Source organism: Nelusetta ayraudi, unplaced genomic scaffold (assembly GCF_046127955.1).
Source record: "Nelusetta ayraudi isolate G7.1 ecotype Tasmania unplaced genomic scaffold, CSIRO-AGI_Nayr_v1 ptg000042l, whole genome shotgun sequence".
Classification (NCBI taxonomy): domain Eukaryota; kingdom Metazoa; phylum Chordata; class Actinopteri; order Tetraodontiformes; family Monacanthidae; genus Nelusetta; species Nelusetta ayraudi.
The window spans coordinates 6,322,821-6,346,542 of NW_027466092.1; the positions used below are offsets into that span (position 1 = coordinate 6,322,821).

At 45.7% G+C, this 23,722-nt stretch overlaps 4 protein-coding genes across 4 annotated transcripts in view; 1 reads left to right on the forward strand and 3 right to left on the reverse strand.

The window, feature by feature from the left end:
- Positions 1 to 206: 206 nt before the first annotated feature.
- Positions 207 to 5,041, reverse strand: tada2b (transcriptional adaptor 2B). Its single transcript, XM_076033921.1, has 2 exons — positions 4,772 to 5,041; positions 207 to 3,916 (listed from the first exon to the last, which is right to left on the reverse strand). The coding sequence occupies exons 1-2, from the start codon at positions 5,039 to 5,041 to the stop codon at positions 2,648 to 2,650; spliced, it is 1,539 nt and encodes a 512-aa protein (XP_075890036.1). The 3' UTR covers positions 207 to 2,647.
- Positions 4,953 to 9,574, forward strand: cfap184 (cilia and flagella associated protein 184). Its single transcript, XM_076033922.1, has 3 exons — positions 4,953 to 6,024; positions 7,660 to 8,007; positions 8,674 to 9,574. The coding sequence occupies exons 1-3, from the start codon at positions 5,314 to 5,316 to the stop codon at positions 9,001 to 9,003; spliced, it is 1,389 nt and encodes a 462-aa protein (XP_075890037.1). The 5' UTR covers positions 4,953 to 5,313; the 3' UTR covers positions 9,004 to 9,574.
- Positions 9,575 to 11,565: 1,991 nt separating this feature from the next.
- Positions 11,566 to 12,362, reverse strand: ccl36.1 (chemokine (C-C motif) ligand 36, duplicate 1). Its single transcript, XM_076035496.1, has 3 exons — positions 12,204 to 12,362; positions 12,003 to 12,114; positions 11,566 to 11,864 (listed from the first exon to the last, which is right to left on the reverse strand). The coding sequence occupies exons 1-3, from the start codon at positions 12,271 to 12,273 to the stop codon at positions 11,771 to 11,773; spliced, it is 276 nt and encodes a 91-aa protein (XP_075891611.1). The 5' UTR covers positions 12,274 to 12,362; the 3' UTR covers positions 11,566 to 11,770.
- An 881-nt stretch (positions 12,363 to 13,243) lies between these two features.
- The window catches only part of tbc1d14 (TBC1 domain family, member 14), a 28,328-nt gene continuing 17,849 nt past the window's right edge, over positions 13,244 to 23,722 (reverse strand). Inside the window, exons 4-14 of the mRNA XM_076033923.1 lie at positions 23,255 to 23,379; positions 22,191 to 22,273; positions 21,919 to 22,036; positions 20,991 to 21,097; positions 20,035 to 20,115; positions 19,856 to 19,944; positions 19,679 to 19,750; positions 18,040 to 18,168; positions 17,107 to 17,216; positions 15,716 to 15,974; positions 13,244 to 15,413 (exon numbers count right to left, since the gene is read on the reverse strand). Coding sequence (XP_075890038.1) covers positions 15,357 to 15,413; positions 15,716 to 15,974; positions 17,107 to 17,216; positions 18,040 to 18,168; positions 19,679 to 19,750; positions 19,856 to 19,944; positions 20,035 to 20,115; positions 20,991 to 21,097; positions 21,919 to 22,036; positions 22,191 to 22,273; positions 23,255 to 23,379 — 1,230 coding nt within the window. The 3' untranslated portion in view covers positions 13,244 to 15,356. The remainder of the gene's footprint in view (positions 15,414 to 15,715; positions 15,975 to 17,106; positions 17,217 to 18,039; positions 18,169 to 19,678; positions 19,751 to 19,855; positions 19,945 to 20,034; positions 20,116 to 20,990; positions 21,098 to 21,918; positions 22,037 to 22,190; positions 22,274 to 23,254; positions 23,380 to 23,722) is intronic.

Below are 23,722 nucleotides of genomic sequence, written 5' to 3' on the forward strand. Positions count from 1 at the left end.
ATCAATATGCACTGTCCCATCTAAATGAATTTATCATATCATCATATCATATTTAATGTTGACTTTTCCCCTTCAGTATTTTCTTTGTCTTGTTTGTAGTACGAGGTAAACTTTTTCAGTCAAGTACATTTTAAAGCATTTTTTTCTCTCTCGAAATAACTGCAAGTGTCTATTAATGGATAAATGATTAAAGAGAAACAAAAAGATTATAAAGTATTTGCACTTTAATACATCCACATACATTACCCTGTCCGGTACGACAAGAAGGTACAACAAAACAGCTTGGTAACGAGATGCCATCACAATACCTCAAGCATCAGAAAATGCTTCTTTGCAATTCAAATCATTTTCAATACAAAAACTATTTAAGAAAAAAATACTGTACAATTCACAGGTCAGCCATTATATATTTTTTTTTGCTTCCCCCTCTTTTAAATTTTACAAAACTATTTACATTGGTTACTTAAAGTAACCAAATTTTCCCCATAATTTAAAAAAAAAAAAAAAAAAATCCAAACTGCCACTGACACACATGACACACCCGGAACATGCAGAAGTCCACTGTGGAAATACTGGGATAGACTCCACTCAATCTAAAAAAAATATATTCAAAAGGTGGACAACAAACAAAAAGGACAGTGTACGGTCATTGCAATTACATACCCTGATACCTTCCTAGAGCAATCTGGGTCTCACGCCATGCTTACACTTGCATCGGTACGCACACAGCAGAAGCTTGCTGGTAAACACGCCACTCCTCTGATTCAGAACTTGCGTGCTGATCCAGCCAGAACCGCTTGCTGGCTCTCTAAACCAAGCGACGGAGTGAAATATAAAAAATGATGAATTTCAAAAGAATATCTCTTGAAAAGGGAGGGAAAAAAATGTAATCTTACTCTTCAGCGCAAAATCCGATGGTTCCTCCGGAAGACGTGAACCGTTTGGGAGAAGATACTTTTCTTAATTATGTTGTTTTTCGACGGCCAAGTTCGTACTGGAACGTCGCCGGCGAGAGAAGCAGATTGTTCTCCAGTTTTTAGAGCGTTTTGTGCTGAAACGACAGCTCGCCCGCACAGAAAATCTTCCTTTTACATTTAAATAACACGACAACCTCAGCTTGAAGGAAACGCAAGGCAGCGAGTGACCGTCACGCTGTTGCCCAAATAAGAGGTTGCAGACCCCCCCCCGCCCCCCCGACTCCCACCAGCTTAAGGTGACAAAGACATCATAGAATGAAATAATAATTTGACATTTTAAGGCAATTTAGCTTACAAATACTTATCATCAACTCGCCGTCGATCATTCGCACCGCCCGTGAAGCCGAGCCGCTAGTTCTGCGGCCTCCTGGAGTTCTAAGGTGGACGGCACTCATTTCTTTTTCTTTCTCACACTGAAAAAAGACTCAGCAGCTTCTTACCGTGGATAATGCGAACGACGGATGCAACAGTTTTTCCCGGTCTTGCCCAACGGCGCTGTGATTGACACGGATTGACTGTTTCCGGGGAAGGCTTTGGCTTTTTTTTTCTTTTTTTTAAGTCTCCATCGAGCTCAAACCCTCGACGCGATGACGTAAAGTGCCGCCAACTCTGGCATTACAACCACCGCTGCTTTTACACGCTCCAGGGTACCTCAACACTGACAGCAGTCTGGCAGATGATGTTACAGCCAGAGACAAAATCACGGTTCATAAAATATATATCGATTTACAATCTTTTTTTTTTTCAGAAGAATTGGGAGGAGAAAAACAACTTTGCCGGGTCGGGTTTGTTTAACCTGAAGAGACGTTTAAAGCTAACCAATCAAACCACAAGTGGGAGTGGCTAAACTATACGTACTGGAGGTCTGGTTTGTGTTCGCGCTGTACTTGGTGCGACAATCAGGAGTTTTCAACAGCGGTGTTGGTTTACATCGAAAGGACCTGAAATATTAACTGAGTCTGTTAATTGACGCCGCAGGCTCGGAGGAAAAAACCTGCAGCAGAGAAGAAGCTGGTGCGCACCCTCTGATGGAGACGCGGAGATGAGAAGGCCCGTGTGTAATTGTGTAACGCTCTGCAGCTATTCCAGGCTGACTAATGTGCCTGTACTAATGTAATTATGGACTATGTAATTACACGCAGAAAGGCAGATGAAGGGTCATCAATGGAGACAATCGTCCACTTTTCTTCTCGCAAAAAGCGAGACCACGCTGGAGACTCAGTGGCAATTTTTTTTTAAAGGCAGTGGAACTCGAAAGTGTTCTGAACTGAAGTGACCGTGAGTCTGGAAAAAAAAAAGAAACATTAGCGATGCCAAAAAAAAAGCTTCATCTTCCTGTGTTCTAGCAGTAATGTTTCCCTGTATTATCTTCAATTAGGCTGTTTGAATAAGACCACAATGCCTTTGCATCCACATAATACTTCTCATCTTGGAATATTAAATGACACAAAAAACCCTCCCATAGCAAATGTAAAAAATAAAGGCTCCGTTTTCAGCCCTGGTATGAAAATATACTCTTTTTTTTTCTTTTTTTTTTTACCCCCCCGGAGGGACGTCTGTCATTAGTCTCCCACAGCGCGCACCTAAACGGTCACCTCCTGCAAAAGGTGAGAAGCAGTAGTTGTTGAGTTTCCTCTCTTGCCCGCCCGCAGTGATGGCTGCAGCCGCCGCTACGAGGCGTCCCGAGAAATCCAGCCGCTCTCCGTCAGGAAGGTGAGGATGCGCTTCTTCAGGACCTTGTCCAGGTAGGCGGGCAGCCGGCTCTTGGCCGGGATGCCCTGCCGCTTCTGCAGGTGGTCCTTGATGATGATGGTCTTGACGGTGAGGTAGCGGGCGGGGCTGAGGCCCAGCGAGCTGCACAGCACCTTCTCGCGCTCCGACAGCAGCTCGAAGCCCGTCAGGTTCTCGATGGCGGCGAACTCCCCGTCCTTGCCCTCCTCCTTGATCCCGCCGCCGCCGCCGCCGCCGCCTCCCAGCCCCCCGCCAGCGCCCAGCCCGACCCCGCCGCCACCTCCCCCTCCTACCCCGCCGCCCCCGAGGCCGGCTCCGGAGCCCAGGCCCGCCCCACCTCCCCCGCCGCCGCCCCGCTTGGAGCCCAGCACGCTCTTGTTCTCCTTGCGCTTCTCGCGCTTGTGCCGCGCCGCCTCGTACTCGGCCGACTCGTCCAGGCGCGTGATGCCGTTGCGGCGGTAGCGCTGCAGCTCGCGCACCTTGGCCCTGAGCGCGCGCTCCTTGTGCATGTTGTCGAAGAAGTCCTCGAACTCCCGCTGGGCCATGAACTGGCAGAGGCCGCGCAGCCGCACGCGCTGCTCCTTCTCCTCCTTGGTGATCTTCCTCTTGGGCGTGCTGGGGACGACGACGCCCGGCCCCGCCGCCGCCCCCGCCGCCACGCTGGAGGCGGCCCCGGCCGTGCCGCCGCCCGCGCCCGCCCCCCCGGCGACACCGGCCCCGCCCGCCGCCGCCCCCAGCGACCCCGGCTTGTCCTTCTCCTTGTCCTTCTTGTCCCGGCCCAGGAACGCCGGCACCAGGCTGTAGTCCCGGGCGATGTTCTTGCGGCGCTGGCGCTCGCGCAGCTTGCGCACGTACATGTCCACGTGCGCGCGCTTCATCTCGATCTCCACGTCCTCGTCGTCGTAGTTGACCGACAGGCCGCTGATGAGCTTCTCGGCGTCCTGGTCGTACTCGATCTCGTAGTCGTCGCGCAGCGGCATGTAGCCCAGCTGCTGCTGCTCCACCAGGCTGATGTCCAGGGGGGGCAGCGGCGTGGTGAGGCTGGGCGACAGGGGCCCTCCGCTGGGGCACGTGTGGTCCGTCACCCGGTTGGGGATGTTGTCCGGGATGCAGGCCTTGCCCAGGTTCCCGTGGATGTACATGGTGACGTAGTGGTCCATGATTTCCTGAGGAGTTCGGGACGCACCCACATGAGTCGCCATGTCCTCCTGCAAGGAAACACACAGCATTTAATAGTGAATGTTGATAGAATCAATCAGTCAATCAATCAATGGCTTTATTGCTCCCCAAATGGGGCAACTGCTGTGAAACAACGGTGGGAGCGACACATCAATCGATCAGGTGAGAATAAATATATATGAAACAAATTGTAAATGCAAAGTTCAACGTGCAATTGCAAAAACAAAGAGGCCTAAAAAAAAAAAAAAAAAACACCACTACAGCTAAACTTCCTTTTCCTCCTTGAGTTTTGGAAGGTATACAAGGATGTTTGTATCTGTTTGGTTTAGCAAAGTGGAAGCCTGAGAAGTGAACCAGGCAGAGGAAACTGAAAAAATGTTGATGGAAAGGATGAAAACAATCTGACAAGATGGATTCTGCTTTCTGCTTTCTTACACAGCGGTTTGTATTACACTGCCACTGATTTAAGCCAAAGTATACACACGGCCAATCAATCAAAACTTCAGAATCTGTTTTGCATCGATTGTTTTGAGGGTTCAGAATCGTGCGTTTCATTCACCTCAAGAACATGTTGAACTTTCTTGCGGGTTGGCCCGTGTGTGTCTGAGGTCAACGCAACATTGTTCACTCACTTGAAGACACTGCAGCCTGTATCCGCTACATCACTTAAGACACGGCGAGTGTTTTGTTGTCTTTTTCATTTCAAACACCCAAATGATGGGACTCGCAGAACTTTTCTTCCGTGTCGCCTGACTTTAAACCGCAATGTCTAAACGGTGGCGTTAAGGTCATTAACGTAACGGCGCTAGCACAACTTCGATTGAGTGAAACTGTCGATGCACTTCGCGTTTTAAACAAAAACACGTTGTAATTTCAAAACGTACCCAGTTTCCGAAGCCGTACTGCTCGATGGCATCGAGCAGCGACTGCTCTTCCCTGCTGGTCCATCCTCCCTCCGCTTCGGGACCCCAAAGAGAGAAGCGACCGCCGTCGACCTGCTGGTAGCCGTGCCATCTCCGGTGGTTGCCGATTTCGGCGCCCGCCGAGAAGCACTCCGGGCACAGCTCGATGTCCGGGCAGTCGGTGCAGCGGAGCCGCAAGTTGGTCACGTCTGCGAGGCAATTCACGCAGTATTTCTTCCCCAGGTCCGCCATGTTGCTTGGCTCCTGCTTCTTGTTGTTGGAGGCAGAGTCACGCGCCTGCGCACTGCGAGCTCCGCCGCGCGACCCTACTCACATCCTGTTCTTTAATATTCATGAGGGAGGCGGAACGGCGGCCTGTGATTGGCTGCCGCCCGCCGCCAGTGTCCAGGGCAACTGAAACTAAACGAACGCTTGTCGAGCAGGGGCCAGGTTGAAGCCGAATAAAACTTCATTATTTCCTTGTTGTTTAGTTGTTTTTGTTGTTGTTTTCATTATTACTGGAAATGGACGCAGAAAACGGGGATAAGTGTGAGACATTAGAAGGAGCAGAAGCTGCTGCTTCCAGGCAGGAGGAAACTGATCCAGTTCGTGAAAACGTGGATGGAATTGTCCCATCTGAAACGGCTGAATCGGATTCGGAGGGAGTGAAAGACAGTGTGGACACCCCTGGTGAGGAAGCAATACCCTCAGGGCCAGAAGACACCAGTGGCAACGCTGTGGGCAGCACCGCATCGAACCAAGATGTCACTGAGCAACCTGTATCCCACCAGGAGAGCGTTGTCTTCGACATAGACGTCGACGACCTCGACGACGGCACCTCCAGACTGAATTTGGAGACCCCGGAGAGAGAAGAGGACGGCTCCACACGGGGAGAGGAAGAGGGAGAGGTGGAACAAACCGCAGACTCCGCAGACCGGGACGACCACGCCAGCTACGAAGAACACCTGAGGCTCCACCAGGAGCTGTGCGAGGAGAGGGATGAAGCCATAGCACACGGCGCTCAGCTGCAGTCCAGGCTGGCCGAGCACTTCCGCAGGAACGCCCCCGACGAGGGCCGACTGGAGAGAGGGCCGCTGGATTGGGAGCAGCTGGAGGGCTACGAGAGTCACCTCCACCTCCTGAGTGAGATGAGGAGGCGGCTGAGCGCGGCCTCGGAGTCGGCTCAGCAGCAGGCGGAGCAGCTGAGGCTCCAGTGCCAGGAGAAGCAGGAAAAGGTCCATCACACTACAGGTCGCTTTGGGAATGCAAAATGTTTCGCGACAGTCTTATGTGCGTCGATTTTAAAAACAGCCCTTTGTGATGTCACAAGGGCACGATACCTCACCCAGGTTAATGGCAACACCCCCAGCCTGCCGTCTGAAGCACCCTTCTGGGACCGACCCCCCCTTCCAAACGTGAGAAGCATCGGTTTCAACAGGAAGCTGAAGCCGGGCGTTTTAACTGAAGGCTATGAACACAGGGCTAAATATGGTGGATCTATTTATATACTAAAAGTATATAGCTGTTGATTTTTTAATAACTTATTGTCCAATAGCTGGAGACTGGACTGAAAAAAATAAGATTTCAAACTAGCTATATGGGTCCGTTGAACTAATTTTAACTTTTAAATGCAAAATTAATGAATAAAACAATGAAATCTTCTCACGGAGCAAAACATTAGAGCAAGTAAAAAATAACTAATACTGTCAAACTGTCCTAATTACACAAAGGCCCTGAGGTGAAAACAACGTACAAAAAGAAATCTCCTTGTGTTCCTCGATGGTTCCTGGGAGTCAGGTGACAATCACTTTATTTACTCTTCTCTCCAACTTAGATCTCAGTTTCTAGGGTGTGGCGCTGCTCTAGCACGTAAATCTAATCAAACCACACACAAAGAGGAGGGGCAGACAACAAAGGACAACTGACAATCAACTGTTTTGAAGGGTGATACCACCATGCCCCCAAAACTTGGAGATATTTTTGTTCTTTTACTTGTAACTTGTTTTGGGTTTTGCTTGTTTTATTAAATGAATGAATTCATTGTTTATTTCAGTTACAGTATACAAGGTTCAAGATTGTTAAAGATTCAAGATTGCACACAATTTAGGTACACAACACTTAAATTGTGTGCAATCAATGGCAAAAAAAAAAAATAACATACAGATTTATATATATATATATATATATAGAATATATTTTCTCACAACAAAATGTATCAAACTCTTTAACTGAAAAGGGAGTAGGCTGAAGTCAAGGCTTATTTTTGCCTATTCTGTACAATCCATAAAGTAATCCTGAATATCAGTGCAATGCAAAGACCGAGAAATTTACTTGAAATGATTTCTCTCATATCACATTTCAATCATTTTTCATTGTAATCCTCAATTATTTCAATTAACACAATTTCAATTCATATTTGAACATATCCAAAATTAGTTCTCGCATTACTTATTTCAAAGACAATCAACCCTGTTAATACTATTATTTTTCTTATTTTGAAAAATGTTGAATACAAGTGGGAATTTTAAGATGCAAGACTTGAAATCATTTATTTGTCATTTCACGGTGGGAAACTTTATTTATTTTTCAAATTACTCTTTTCTGTAGTTTGTAGTTAGGGTTTTAATCTAGTATTCTGGGGGTCATTCACTGAGTAAAAGAGAGCACAAGGGCTCCTCACATGCAGCCGTGGAGTGAGTTGAGAGGGTGTGACATGCATGCTGACTCCTCACAGCAACACTGAACCAACCGCTGGAAAAAAAAACAAACCAAAAAAGATCCAGATCATTTAGAAAAAAAGCATCATTGTCAGAAATGGCCTGTTACGGTCATTTGTTTTTAAATCAAACCCATATCATCCTCATCCACAGGCAGAAAGCCAGTGGCGGGACTTTGTGGCTCTGAAGCGTGACGCCACCATGTCAGTGCTGAGCCGCCGCCTGGGGAAGAAGGCGGCCCAGGCCAAGTTGGAGGCCGTGCTGGCGGCGGAGCAGCTTCGGCAGGACGAGCTCGTCAAGCTGCGCCTCCACAACATCAAGCTGAAGACCAGAATCCATCGGCTGGAGGCCAGGCTGCGTGACGGAGAGGAGCTGGCCCGGGACCCCGTGCAGGTGCAGTACGAGCGCCTGCAGGCGGAGAGGCTGCAGCTGAAGAAACAGGCCGAGAAGCAGAACGAGGAGGCGCTGAAGGTGGAGAGGAAGATCAGTGGCAGTCTGGAGGTAGGCAGAGGTGTCAGGAGTGTTCACAGTATTCTGAATGAATAGTTATGGAAAAGAATACTCAGGTAAAAGTAAAAGGACTGATTCAACTCCTTTACTCCAGTAAACGTAGAAAAGCACAGGTTCTAAATTGTACTTCATTAAAAAGTAAAAATGTTTGTTATTTGGCCATTTATGAAACAATGCATTTGTTGACAATTTTGCAAAAATTAACAAGCTGTGACAGAAAAATTTGGACTGATTTTTTTTCTTTTTCAGCTGCAGCATAAACCAAACTGTAATCATGTAATCATATCAATACTCTAAAATAATCTCCCTCTAAAACATGATCCACTTTTATATTGAACTACACAACAGCATTGAGCAAATGGCTCAACTTCAAGCAACAACAACCTTAATAATAATACAGTACATTTCTTTTTAACAAAATTTGTATCTTTTAAACACAAAAGTAAGTCCAATGTAAGGACTAGAAAGTGCAGATACTGTGTATACTTGGCCGGAAAAGAAAAATGCAAGTAAAGTATAGATACCTGAAGAACAACAACAAACAAACAAACAAGGTATTTGTACTTTGTTACTCTGGAGGCAGATTGGAGGATTCTCAGGTAGAGACCATCACTGTGTCAATCCAAAATGATGTGCGAGCCACTGTTACTCCATCAGGTTCTGGCCAACATCAAAGAGAAGCTGTACTGGAGCCAGGAGGAGGTGGGTGCCAAGCGAGAGCAGCTGGCGGCGCTGGAGGCCACCATGGCCAGGACGAGGGACGTCCTGGGCAGGACCAAGCAGGTGTGTGAGCGTCTGCAGAGAGACAACCAGCGGCTGAAGGAGGAGCGGGGCCTACTGGGGAACACGGTCCTGCTGCAGGACCTCGGGGACACGCTGGACGCCTCCAGACTGCTGGAGAAACGACTGGAGAACCTGAAGGAGACGCGAGCAGAGCTTTTCTTCCAAGCTGGGAGGGGGAAGAAAAGGCTGGAAATGACTCTCTGATGCAACAGACCATGAAAAGTCTTCAGAAATAAACCCCAAATTGAAGTATTCTGTTTCACCAGAAGCCCCTTAATTCTGTTTATAATATGTACTTTGTTAAAGTAAGAATTTTTAAGCAATCTTTGCTGTTTGTCATTAAAACTGACAGAAAACTAGAGTGCACTGCCACCGCAGTCAGAGAAAGCAAGGTGACACGCACACACGATAAAACATACAGTCAGTAGGTGGCACTACTGTTTACCAGTTTAAATAAAAACTTGCACGAAACACGTTTTTGAAATGCGTTGGGTTTTTTTTTTCTTGCGGTTTAAGTGAAAACCTAATGTTATTTCATGCTTCAGGTGCTGTTTGCAGTGCACAACCAAGTGTAGCCAGTGTTTCCATATGAGCTAAAGGAGAGTCTCTCAAAATCATCCCAAAAGAAGTCAACAAACAAGAAGACTAGAAAGCCTCGACCTACTTTTGAGGTGACGGTGTTAAACCACTGCACCGCTTAGGGAAATTAGTGAATAGAAATGCAATTTAAAAAAAAAATCTGTTGTGAAGATCAGGCACCAGAACAGAAATTGTGGAGTAGGACTGAATAATTTAAATTTAAAACTGAAAAAGTATTTTTGTTAAAAACAAAACAAAACAAAAAAACAACAAAAACATTTTAGAAACCATTTCAATGCCCATCCACCTCCCACTGCAATGACCAGTAACAAGCTTCATTATTTATCATTTAATAATTGTATTGACCAGAAGTTGCCTGGAGAAACTAGTACAAAAAAAAAAGAACAGATATGATAAATTCCACTTGATTTAGCCGAGTCATTCGTGTAACACGAGGGCAAGAGCAAATACCAAATCGCAAACTGCCAGTGAAGACGCCACAGATGAAAATGTATTTCACATAAAACAAAAACACACTCAACACCAAGAACACCTGGTTAAAAGGTGCCATTGTAGCCAGGAGTCATTTGGCTAGCAGATACCAACCTCAGCTAGCACACTCCTGTCATTGCAGTTCTACCTCGAGGTCACAATATGGCATTCATTCAACAAATGAACATCGCTGCACTTTTCTGTACCGTAAGTGTGAGAGTATTGATAGTTAACGTGATGTTTCACTGCCTACATCCAGAAGGGCTGAGCTGGCCTGTTGAGAGATCTAAGAGCAGTGTGCAAAATACAGGGTGGTCCGAGGGGGTCGGACCCCCCTGATTAACCCATGACACCCCCTGAATGTCTCAAGCAAAATTTTAAGGGTGTCTTATATTTTTCAAAAAGCTAAAATACATTTAAATTCAGATTGGTATTGAGTAAAAATCAGACGGATGGGACAAGCTCCCCTTCCCCAATCCCCTGACTGTCTAGTATCACTGGAATATGTAACAACAACACAAACATAACTAAGTCAAGATTTCCCAATCTTGGCTGCTCCTTCTTCGCCAGTCATGCTGTTTGCATACATACATAAAGAGTTTACACAGTGAGTTCCGCGTTAAACCGCGAATACATGAAGTTTCATAGCAACCAGTATAATTTACTCGTTCACGCGGATGTGTGCTGTCAGGATGACTGGTTTGTTCTGATCAGGCCAGATGAAATAGTTGACAATGTAATATTAGATCAGTGTCTGAAAGGAAGTCGCTAAAATCTGACAAGTTCAGTTCAGGGGACTATATTTAATGTTACAACTGTCTTTACTATTTTTAAACAGTGCACTCATTTAAACTTGTGAAGGGTGAACTGCTGCAGTGGCCAAACGTGTTGAACTATGAAGCTAAAATATTAAATCAGGCCACTTTGGATTTGTTAAATTTGTAGATAAATAACAGTGAAACAAGATGGCATTTGTCCTAATTTAATGTTTATTCCTCAAAACCTGTAAGAGTCCATTTTAAACATGTGAGACTTTGAATCACAAAGATTTATGAATAGGTTTTAATGGACTCCAGACGAAACGCGAGACATGTGTGGTTTTCTGTCAGGAGTGTAAACATCCATGTTCTTATTTCGATGCATTCCTGATGCATTCATCCATGTGTATACCAATGATCTCTCCGTGTTTCTGAACGGAGTCTTAAGAAGTGAATGGTTTATGGCCGTAAAGTGCACGTGTGTCAAAGAACATATAAGATGCTCACATTTGGCTGAACTCCCGAACCTGGTAAGACGCAGAGCTACGAATCTGCCAGTCTGCCTTCGATTTGATGTTGAGGTACCAGATATCTTTGCACAAGAAGTTTTAATACGAACACCTCTGTGTTTGGAGAGCGTGATGGTTTTCTCCACAGACGATCGAGCTTCCGTATCAGGGCATCCATGAAAGGAATAGAAATAAATACTGAGGTCCAATCATAATGCGGCAGAAAAAGGTCCAATCATATTTGTTATTCTTCTTCTATACAATTATTATTATTATTATTATTATTATTATTATTATTATTATTCGGGACTGAGCCTCAGCAAAGGCCTGCTCTCATTATTATTATTATTATTATTATTATTATTATTATTATTTCAACACCTCTCCCTAAATTATATTGGCAAAGCTGCAAAGATTTCAGACTCACATGAGCTTTAAGGTAAGTTTATTAAAAAGCTTCAAGAGGAAATTACATTTAAAATGTCTCAGTTGGCTCAGTGCAGTAAAAGTGAGATTAGAAAAAAAGAATCAATTTTTCTTTTATAATGAGATCATGAGTGATGATACACACATAGCAATCAGAGTGACAGACATAACAGAGTTAAACAAGCGGTGAAAGGGAAGTCAGCAGCTCTAGAAGGTGCTCTCATCAATCCGCTTCATGAGGTTGTCGACCCACTGCAGTCTGGGATCAGTGCAGATGTTACGACCCTTCATGGACACCAAACTAGGAAAGTGAAGAAAACATAATCATTATTATGTAATCATATACAGTATGATCAAATGAGAAATAAAGGTGTATTAAATTTTAAATGATGTACAAATAAATAAATATAAAATAATAAATGTGCACAATTTCACTCACATGACTGCAGCTTTGGTGCATCGACGATCCGCCATGTAATAGGAGCGGACATATTTTTTGTTCAGCGGTCTCGGGTAGAAGTCGAAGCAACAGTCGTCAGGGCCGACCTCATCTGAAGACAGAGACAGTCAAGTTTCTCACCACAGACTCAGTTGAAAAACAGAGAAATAACCACAAAAAGGTGGCCTGAGGTGTCCTTACTTCTGCAGGAGACCGAGGACAGCAGAGCAGCTCCAAGGATGCACAGCAGAAGGATGTGTCTGGTCGTCATGGCTCGGCAGGTGGCAGGAATTCAAAGCACAACTGTTGCGTGTTGCCCGACTGCTGCAGGGGGTCTTGTGAGGCGTAGCAGCGAGGAGGAAGGTTTAAGTCTCACTTGGTGAAACGTGTGAAAGAGGCAGGGTCAACTTTGCACCTCAAGGCGGAGGAAACAACGCTGGGCTACAGCTGTGGTTAAGACTCGACATGCACGTCAAAGATGCAACTTCACTTGCCTATTTGCGTATCGTCACAAGAAAAGAAAAAATAAAAAAAAGATTGGAAGAAATTGTTTACCGATGAAGATCAGAGTGTTATGTTACCCAGACACATAGCACTTTCACATGAAAGAGATTGGATATCAGAGATTCTCATCATCTCACATTCTAATGTATATATTATATTATACATACATGCACAAACATATATACACATATACATACATATAAATACATATATACACACATATATATAAATACATGTACATATACATATATGTATAATATATATATGTATACATATACATACATATGTATATACACACACGTGTATATATGAACGCATACATATATACATACATCCCACAATGGTCACTGAAATAGCTAGAAAGTGACAAAGGTAGGAATATGTAAAACAATTTACTGAACATTAACTAATGAAAACCAGACATTGCTTTTGAATCCTGGTTCAACAGAATCAGAATTTAAAAGAACAAAATAATGACACCTGCCCGGACCAAAACGATAGCACCCCAACTCAGCATTTTGTTGCTCAACTTTTTAAGCCAATCTCTGCCATCAGGAGATTTCTGGAACTCTCAATGAGACTGGCTCACCTGTCTGCCTGGCATTTTGACCCAGCCCACTCCTAGTGAGGAAACTGCATCAACTTTTGATGGAAAAAAGAGCAGGAACCCTAGAATGTGAATCTTGATCATGGTAAGAAAGCAAGACGATGAAGAAAAAGCCAGTGAAACTGCTCCCGGTTAAATATGTACAGCTCTTTATTTTAATAAAACCATAGTTTATGTACATTTCAAGTGAGATACAGCTGCATGGTGAGCCCAGCCCAGCTACCATCCCGACCCCGACCCCCACCAGCCGCGCTGTCTCGCTGTTTGCCCATCGGTCCTTTACAGTGCACAGGTCTCTTGAGAAACGACAAAAACGAAGCAAAACACACAAAAACAACAGCGACGACAAACAGAACATAAAAAAAACACAGACGGCCAGATGAATCACAAATAGTTTGACATTTTCATTTAAAATTTCAATTCAGAATCTCATTGACTGCTGCCAGTGTGATCAGGGGGAGGCGGGGGCAGGGCGGGGGCGGGGCGGGGCAGACAGTTAGGGTTCAGTGTAACAACCATCGTGTGTCGTGGTAGGAAAATGCCATTTCAGGTGCCGTCCACGCAGTTTCATTTACCAGCAGCGATGGAAATGTGCGGTGTGTTACTGCACTGCACGGAGGCGGGGAGTGGGGAGTGCATCGAGGAGGAAGCTGCGGGTACGCAGGTTAAAAAAAAAATAAAAACAATAATAATAATAATAGCAGGTTCAAAACTCAAAAATGGGCTGTTTCATAAAAACCAAGTGGAAATGAAAAAAAGACACAAATCCGACGACCAACACGACACACATCAACATGGAGCAGCTCAACAACCAGATTCAGGCCTGTGTCATCTGCTTCATCGGAGTCGTGCGATGAGATGTGACAGTCGGGCGTCTGCTTCTGCTCGGTGGATGGATGATGAGGTTTGTGCAAAATGGGCAAAAGGGGAAAAATAATTTAAAAAAACAAAACAATATACAGACGTTTTTTTTGTCTCTTTGCGGGACCCAACCCGAGGTTATGCTTCTTCCCCAGTGGTTGTTGGGGCCAAGTGATTGAACGATAAGACTAGAGAAAAACCAATATGACATCCACTTCCTGTCGGGTCCGAGTGACACCTTCTCCGCAGTGTGAAGGCAGCCAGAAACAGAGAGTAACCACGGAGGAGCACACAACAAGAACACATGACAGACCAAGCCGAGCGTCTCCTGCCAGGTTGCCAGGTTCTTCTTTTAAAAGAGAGAGAGTGTGTGTGTGTGTGTGTGTGTGTGTGTGTGTGTGTGTGTTTGTGTGTGCGCGTGTGTGTGTGTATTCTGTTGCATTGTTAGGCAGGCAGTGAGGAAGCAAAGCCTCACACAGTTGGAGAAGTCGGCCTGTTGCAACGTGGACTGAAATTCCGATTTTCTTTTAAAATTTTCAGTCAGTTCAGTGTGCTAATAATTAGCGCAGCTCTTTGTGTTGATGTTTCCATGTAGTTTGAGTGGACACGAGCCTTCATCTCGCCGGGACAAACGTAACCTTGTTTTTTTTTTTTTGATAAATATCAGATAAATACAAACGCTAAAAGAAGTCAGGACTCGGAAGAGAAAACACCGAAACAACTGAAACGTAGCTCTGAGGTTACGAGGAGCCCGCTGGCTGACTGGCTGGCTGGCTGGCTGGCTGGCTGGCTGGCTGGCTGGAGAAGCTCCAGACAGCAGCAGCGTACCAGCGTCTTTCAATAGGCCTTCCAACAGTGACCGCGGCGCACTCTCAGAGGCACCAGGATGCTCCTCGGGTGCTGTGCATTTCTTTCCAGGTTTAAAGGTCCCCACAAAGCATCGAGGGAATGTAAAAGAAAAACATACAGACAAAGAAAAACAAACACAAACAGTCACACAAGCCAAAGTCAGACGATGAGACGGAATGATGTTTGGAGAGACGTGAAGTGCTTTTCCCTGACTGGAGGTTCCAGAGTCACATGCTGACTCTCACACTCCACGAGTAGGAGGACGGCCCGCAGTTCACAGCCACCTGTTGCACTCGGCGTGGTGTGTGTGTGTGTGTGTGTGTGTGTGTGTTGGGGACAATTCTTCACCCGCTGGCTGCTACACTCTGGCCCGCTGATGAGATCTGCTGGGACATAAATAAGGCCTCGGATTCTCCTCCAGCTGCTCCTCCCTCTCAGGGTTCTTGCTCCCAGCGAACAGCCACACGCAGGAAACTGGGAAACTACTTCCTCCTGGTGTCTGCGCCGCGAGTCTCTGCTGCGTCCTGGAGGGATCAGTGCTTCAGCACCGGGCTGCCTCGCTCTGGGTCCTTCTGTAGCGCCTGCAGGACCTGAGAGGACAGAAAGAAGGGAGAGTGAGGAGTAGAGTTTTGTTGTTGACCGAAAGAATAAAAGACCATGACTGAAAAATCTGCAATAGAAAGATTTATTTATGAACTGAATTTCAGGTCACAGTCGTCCTGTCAGCTGTTTTACAGGCTGTTCTTTTTGTACTGTGCTCTATGGTGAAAATGCTTTATTGGCCCAAATTGGATTTTTGTCTGCAGTACCTCAAATGGCCACTGGGGGGAATACATCGGTTCGCTGCCACATTGTCAGTCTATTATCCACTTCTTATAATACTTCTCGGTACCTGCGCCCACTTCCTGTTCCGGCTGGTCATGTGCACGGAGGCGATGTGCTGGAAGAGCTGCTCGGCCGGGATGAGGTCCGGCAGGCGGGTGAGGAACTGGGCCATGTGGATGAAGTCCATGGTGGTCAGGACGTCCTGGTAGAGGCGCAGCAGGCCCAGCGCCGTGCGGAACAGGAACTCCTCGCCGTCCCGGCAGAAGACGTCCCACACGCGGCACGCCAGGTCCAGCGGCAGGGACTTGCTGTAGAGGGTGAAGATCCTGGAGGGGGGGGGGTGGTGGTAGGTGGTGGAGAGGTACCATTAATGAGTTTCCAGAAGAACGGAGGGAGGCTCTGTATTTCTAGTGAACAATGTGACAATGTTTGGAATTTAACTATTTTTACACAAGTCAAGCAGCTATTGGCAAAAAAAACAAAAACGTCTAAATATTCAAAGTCTGGAGAACAAACTGAACATCGGTACGCTTGAACGCCTCACATCTCACTGCTAGGTGCTCAAGTTATGACATCTTGAAGTGTTGATGGATTTCAACTGTTAAATAAAAGGGGCAAAATGTTTTGGGGAATTAAAAAAACAACAACACCTGCATGCGTGTGACCTTGGTGACGAAAACAGAAGAATGAAGGACAGATACCTGCTATAAGTATTATTAGTATCTGCTTCAAAAAAAAAAAACTATTATGTGGGTATGGGTACACACAGGGTTGGACCAGTGAAGGTAGACACAGAATTAGATGGAGCTGGAAGGTGTGATTTGAAAATGGAAACGTTAAACCACAGTAATGGTTGATGTCGCGAAAGCTGGCTGCGTGGGGGAAACACCAGGGAGAGCTGAGCAGACACTTTCTACAGTGTCTCATGGAAGAGATCAAAAACCGTGTTACTGAGGAGAAGTGCAACGGCTACGAGTGAAGCAAGGCGTCACGTTTAACCAAGATATCGAGTCTCGCTGGTCGTGACTTGGATGAGTATTCGCGGTCAGATAGACCCAATAGTCTGCAATAATGTCATCTTTTCACGCACCGCATATGTATATGCCTGTTGAATTTGCTTAAAAAAAAAAACAAAAAACAAAAAACACTTTCTAAAAATGAAAAAGACTTTTGGCCTTACTGAGAAGCCCTTCCTGCATCAGTCAATTCTGGCACGAGTGATGCATGTGTGAAACGCAAATAGATCATTTTCCACAATATGTAGACCACTGACACGGTGTGGCTTTCTGCAAAAAAACCACCAAACACCTAAACTGTGACAGGGGGTAGAGGACAAAGTGCACCCTGTGCACGACTTGACAGCAACGCCTGTCTCACACGCTGAGCTGAGGGCTCACCGTGAGAAAGACCAACGCTGAAAAGGGGTCCAGCTGGGGGACACGTGACGGCGAGACTCACCAGTCGATTAAATAAATATCTGGGGTCAAGTTGTTTGTCTTGAAATGTGCAAAAAGCTTTGGTAGGTTTTCTTCAAAGAACACTTCAAATGCAGAAAAGTACGTCAACATCTGTGGGGAGAGGAGGAGAAGCGGGTTACAAGAAGCGACCAAAGCACCGCGGCGGCTTCCACACACAAAGACCTGTGTCATCAGCACGCTGAGGTTTGACTGTGACACACACACATACAGTATTTCAGGCTACAGCCTTTTGTTGTGTTTTCTTCCACCAACAGTCTCAATCAGTGACCTTGTAAAAAATGTAGAGCCATTTAAGTGAATAACAGCTGAGTAGATTCTTTGTTGTCCGCAGCTTAAAATGAATTACAAGTTGTTTAAATGATACTTAGGTTTCCTCAGATAAAACCCAACCAGTACGCGAATAGTACCGAGTGACTTGTGTTAATACAAGGCAGGAAGATATTCCCACTATTTAAACTGAGAAGACGACCCTTGAGATGATATAGACCAGGGGTGGGCAAACTATGGCCCCGGAGCCATATGCATTTTTTTCAGTGTCATTTCAATAAAGAGCTAAATAACTTGGGGCTTCAAAGACACATGTTGTTGTAACTTTGCTCAATTGACATTACAGTACATGTTTTCTACATATCCCATGATATATATTTTTTCTCCTATGAGGTGGGTCATCAAAACACTCCATCCATCTGCTCCTGCTCCCCTGTCACATTTTACAACCCATAGTGGCCCCAACCGGTCAAAAAGTTTGCCCACCCCTGACATAGATGCTGTCATGCAAACACACTGAGTTTAAAAGCTCAGTGGTCAACATTCACAGTCATGAAATGTAAACTATCTAAAACAACTGGTGAGTCAAAAAGTCCTACGCTTTTAATGTTGAGGTGTGTGTGTGTGTGTGTGTGTGTGTACTGACAAGGCTGTGGTCGACCCTGAAGAAGGCCATCTGACAGGGCTTGTTGAGCAAATTGGCGAAAGCTATAAAGGCATCGGCTGTGTCCAGGTTCAGGATGAGCACTGCTGCGATGAACGACATTCCCTGCACCTAGACACACACACACACACACACACACACACACACACACACACACACACACACACACACACACACACACACACACACACACACACACACACACACACACACACACACACACACGTCATTTAAACTGAATTTAAAGTAATTTATCCCCACTTCCCCCAAACAATACTTATTCATGCACACATGTTGTACTGTGATGAAACAAGTGAAGCCACAGACGAAACAATGACGAGTGACTGTGTGCGGATGGAAAGATGAAAAAAAAAGTCCCCTTGCGCGCAGCTTAATGCATAGATTGAGCATGTGTGTTGCAGCCGATGGGGTTGGGGTCCATGCAGGAAGTCACAGTCATTTCTACGAGTCGAGAAGAGCGTGGTGTGGCTTCAGCAAAGAGCAGCAAGACTAACCGCAGCATGTACAGCGTATTTTTTAAAAAAAAAAAGAAAGAAAAAAACAGCCATGCACACCGGGGTGCAACACAACATCCAACACATCAGCTCAAAGCAACTGCTGCTTATGCAATCATAAACCTTTCTTGAGTGGGCACAAAAGGACAAGTGGTTTCAGAGTATATAAAAAATAGACATAGTGTATATAGTCAGTCATACATTTACAGCATCATAGTGAAAGTCATTCATCAAATAGGATTCATTTATCAGATATTAATGCAATTACGGCAAGCCCATTTAGAAATGTGTAACTCAGGAATTAAAAAAGGGGCGAGAAAGTGTTTTAAAAATAGAACCAACTTTCCTGAAGTGAGGAGGAAATTAGAGCAGCGTTTCCAAACGCATGGTCAAGACCCACTTTTGGGTCTGTTTTGATTTGGTCGCAGTTTTGTGGGCAGTTTCTCCTTTTTTTTAGAAATGGATTTTAAATGATATATATTTATAGAGAAAATGTTGGGCATTTATTTTGCGGGACATACAATCAATTCCATGATTTTAATAATTCACTTACTAGACATGACAGAAAGCAGGTGGGCTAATGTTTTTGTTTTTGTGAATTTGAGTGCTGTGTAAAAGAATTGGGTGGCCACTTCATGATAAGGAAGACTGGACGTAGAGGAGATGAATGTTTTGAGCTTTTTCTGGGAGAAACGAGGAAGGAGAGGATCAGGAATGAGGACACCAGGGGGACAGAACATGCTAGATGTTTAGGAGATAGAGCGAGAGAGGCCAGACTGAGATGGTTCAGACATATTTGGAGGCGGAGGTAGAAGGAAATGAAGGTTGAAAGTGGCAGGCAGGAGGTCGAGATGAAAACCAGAGAGGAGAATTTTTGATGTAGTGAAGTTAGTTGGTGTGAGGGAAGAGGATGCAGAGGATGCAGAGGATGCAGAGGACGGAAGCAGATGATTGGCTGTGGCCACTGCTGGAGGGAATGCTGTTGGTGAATCCACCCAAACTCACATGCACTACTGCAGCTACTACTAATATCAGAATTGCCAGGTTTGACAGCGGCAGTGACAATGATCGATACTGCGACGATGCTTCCAGTGTGTGAGACTTACGTAGCCAACGTCTGGCCGGTAGCAGGTGTACGCTCCCAGAATGCTGTGCAGCACATCGTGATACGGCCCGCCCTGACCAAGAGCAGAGACACAATGCAGACACAGGAGTTGGAAAAAAAAAATGAACTCAAACTCTACCTGTGATTCAAGTCTGTGCAGTCAGAGTGGCTCACTGACCTGCTGGAAGATGCAGAGGTTGGGAAAGGTTCGCGAGATGTCCAGCTTGATCTGCTCCAGACTCGACTCCCGATCGGATGAGCCGGCGTCTGAAACGCGTCCAAAAATAATTACACATGGGGGAGACGAGCACGAGGTAAAAGCCAAAGTGAAGCCATGATGTCCGTTTGTGAGCAAACCTTCAGATTCAGGCTCAGCGGGGGGCGCCGACGAGTTCCTCCACTTCTCTTTGGCTCGCGCCAGACAGATGCTGTACAGCTCTGTTTGGGACACAGTGCAGAAGCACAGCACAGGCAGTGTAAAAGACACCGAGGGGTTTGAGCACTGAGCAGCAACCACGATGACTGGACAGAAACCACTTCAGAGGTCTGAGCTCATCACCATTACTCAGCGGTTACAGAGAGAGTGATTAAAGGGGACAGACCTCCACAGTTCACCTCATCCATTCCACACTTTAACTCAGGGCCCAGTGTCTAATACATTTTGTGAAACATCACATGGTCACACTGCAAACAGTATTGGTATTAAGCCTTGCTTTGCAACGTGCCACTACATCTCTCATCTGTCTTCTAGCAGCTGCCACACAAGGGTGAAAAATCCCCAAAACACCTTGAGCAGACTGAACAACTTTAAATATATGAACACCTTCTGGATCCTCTCACCATGTAAACAGAAATGCTTTTGACTAAGAAATGAAAATTCTTAAAAATTCTTAATAATACAAATGTATTTTTCAGTTCCATTTCGTGGGCAATACATCCTCTTTTGCAATGGGCCTTTCACAAGCAACATTTCAGACCGTGTATGGCCTGACGCTGCCCTCTTGTGTCAATTCGGTGAAGTGCAACGTTGTTCTCAGATCACTCACATAAAAAGAAATTCAAGATGATTTTGACGGCGTGGTGATTGAGGCTCTCTGATCTGATTGTCTTAATGCTTAGAGGCAAACACAGACTCAATACTCGGCCACTTTAATAGGCACGCCTTGCTAATACCAGCCCAACAATAGAGTGGCCAGTGTATTTACACAGTACATGCTGCTTCAAGGTTAGAGGTGTTGTGCATTCAGATATCTGCAACCAGTCTGCCCAGTCTGACCTCTGACCTGGAACAGGCAACCCGCAGTGAGACGTACCATGTGTGATGGTGAGGTCGTTGCCCACCGCCAGGCTCCACACTCTGCCTCTGACACTGGGGGGGATGCCCTGCCACCACAGGTCTCTCACCCGTCGAGATGTGCACCTATCGGGGGGTTCAGGGTGTCAATAGGCTGTTTTTCTGAAGCGTTTGTCGAGATGAACACAGGCACGCGGAGTTGCGGCTACGACTACAGCTTCAAGCAACAAAAGTCACAGACGATGAAAATGAATTCAAATCAGTCAGCCGGAATACAGCATGTACGAGGTTGTCACACTAGTAAAACAGGTCGCGAGTTGTGTTCTGTGAAGCTCATGCTCATGAGCTGCCGTGATGAGCGGATGTTGACTCGTGTTCCCAACCCGATGTTGAACGAGGCTTTAAAACAAACAAAATGCTGCTGTGAGTTCACAAGCAGTTTTACATCTAACACTGCGGCCACAGCAGCAAGACAATTACTTAAAAAAAGAAAGTTGCATAAAATGTTTTAGTCAAAGTAGTTCCACTTGTCTCCAAGTCCTAAGACTGAGGGGCAACTTTGCATTTTGAAATAATACATTTCTGTTACATGGACTTATTTATTTTGCATTACGGGCCTCTGTGTAAAATGATGATAAACAAAAAAGCATTTTTCCTCCTTGTGCACAAAATGAGAAGCACAAACATGACTGAAGACCCAGGATACACACAGAACTGTGGGCCGACTGTAATTAACAGTCCTCCACTTCGGGGATAATAATAATTGCAATCAGAAAATGAGTACAGGAGTCACAACCTTCAGGCTGCCATGTGGAGTTTTAACCACAGGTGCCTTCCTGGTTGTTGCTACCAAAGCCTTCCCCAATCCCTTTATATGTTGATGTGAAGGTAAAGAAATGTAGGTGTGTTTTTTTTAAATTCCACAGTCCGCTGATGTTTGTGCTCACATTGTAGTCCAGTTGGGCAGGATCTCCTGGTTCCAGGTCTGGGCGGCATTGCCGATGCTCTCCTCCAGCTTACAGCGATCCTCCAGCTGCTTCTTCCTCTTCTGAGCATCCTTCAGTTCTGCGGACAGCAGAGTGGTCAGAGCTTCTAACCAACTTTAAAAATGCCAAACCCCAGCTGTAACGCTGAGGTGGGTTCCCAGAGTGTCTGTGGCAGAAGGCTTTTGAGGCAGTAGGGAAAAAAGCACTTTGATTGCTTTGTAAAATGAGCTCACCTCTCTTCTTGGCCTGGGCCACCATCTCTTCATACTGCTGCCGGTGCTTCTGCGCTTCCTCTGCAGGTTTGGCAGGCAGATTGCTGCAACACACAAAACAATCAACGCTACAGCGACTGGCTTGTCTGATTTTTTTTAACTTGCACGTGGGGCAGGATCAAGGCCGACAGGCAGAGGGACAGAAAAGGAGGGGAAGGCGCTCTTGGAAATGAGCATCCATGTTCTGAAGGTCCATCAGGGGCATTTTTCAGAAGCTTTAATCATGTGATAAAAACTTAATGACCTGCATATGAGACTTTTAATGTCATGTCAGACAGGAAAATGTTCAAAGCACAAAACAGGATCAATTGTGCAAAGACACATTAGCAGAGCTGCATAAACTGATTTTCTTTTTCTTTTACCTTTAGTGTCTATTCACTTCTACGGAACAGCAGAGAACACGAACACCATTATTAATGGAAAGGAAGGAAGTGGCATTGTTCTATTAACTATGGGGGCAGGTGCATACAGCTACAGTAAATGGGTGCTGTTCTATCAGTCAAAAGGACAGATGGCGCTAGCAGGGTGCCTGCAGCTAGAGCTCAGGGCGGCACCCAATTCTGTCACGGTCTTAGTCAGATTTCCTGTGTGACAAACAACACGCTGTGTCTAACTCCGGCTGCGAAGAGCTGATCTTGCAGCCGAGCAGCGCCTCTGGCTGAAAAGTCAGGCTTCCTGAATTTTTCTCTCCACTTGTCTGTCTGCATATTAACAAAGTGTAGAAGAGAAAAAAAAGAAGCAGAGTAATGGATCCAGGCTGCTGGAGGGCTATTAATCTTTCAGCAGCCCTTCACTACCCCCCTCCGGTCTGCATTACATGGCAAGGGCTGGGACACTGAATGGAGCCTGATGAGAGTGGCTGAGGACTGATGCAGCAGGAAGGACACAGAGCTGGAAAAGACAGGTGACAAAGCCTCATTGTCCAACACAAGCCTGGTCGGGGGTGGGGGGGTGAGAAGTGTGGGAGGGTTCAGCGGCCGCACAAAGCCGGCAGGGTGTGTGTGTGTCTGTGTGTGTTTACATACGCAGGTCTGTCCTCGAGTATGAGAGCGGTGGTGGAGAGCGGCTCAAAGTCCAGGTTTTTCCTCACGTTCTGCCTGGGGGATGTCGGGTTGCCAGGTCCAGCTCTGCCACTCTTTGTTTCATATTCCTGACGACAGAAGGGGGGGGGGGGTTATTACACTGGAGTGTAATAACATTTACACAGCGAGGGAAAAACGGCACATGACACAGTGGAGCACGGGAGCATGGCCACCAGCCAAAATGGGGCCCAAGCATAAAATTCAATATTATTTACTTCAGCGCAAATTGAAACTCAAGTTCGGATCGACTACAAATGTTGAGGCAAAGAATCCATCACCCACAGCAGAAACACAAACCTCTATTATATAATAAGAATATCAGAACCTGTGAGCGGTGTTCGTGCTACCCTACCTTCATATTTGGATGCGGCCCTGTTAAAGCGTTGCGTATCGCAATATTTCAATAGCTCG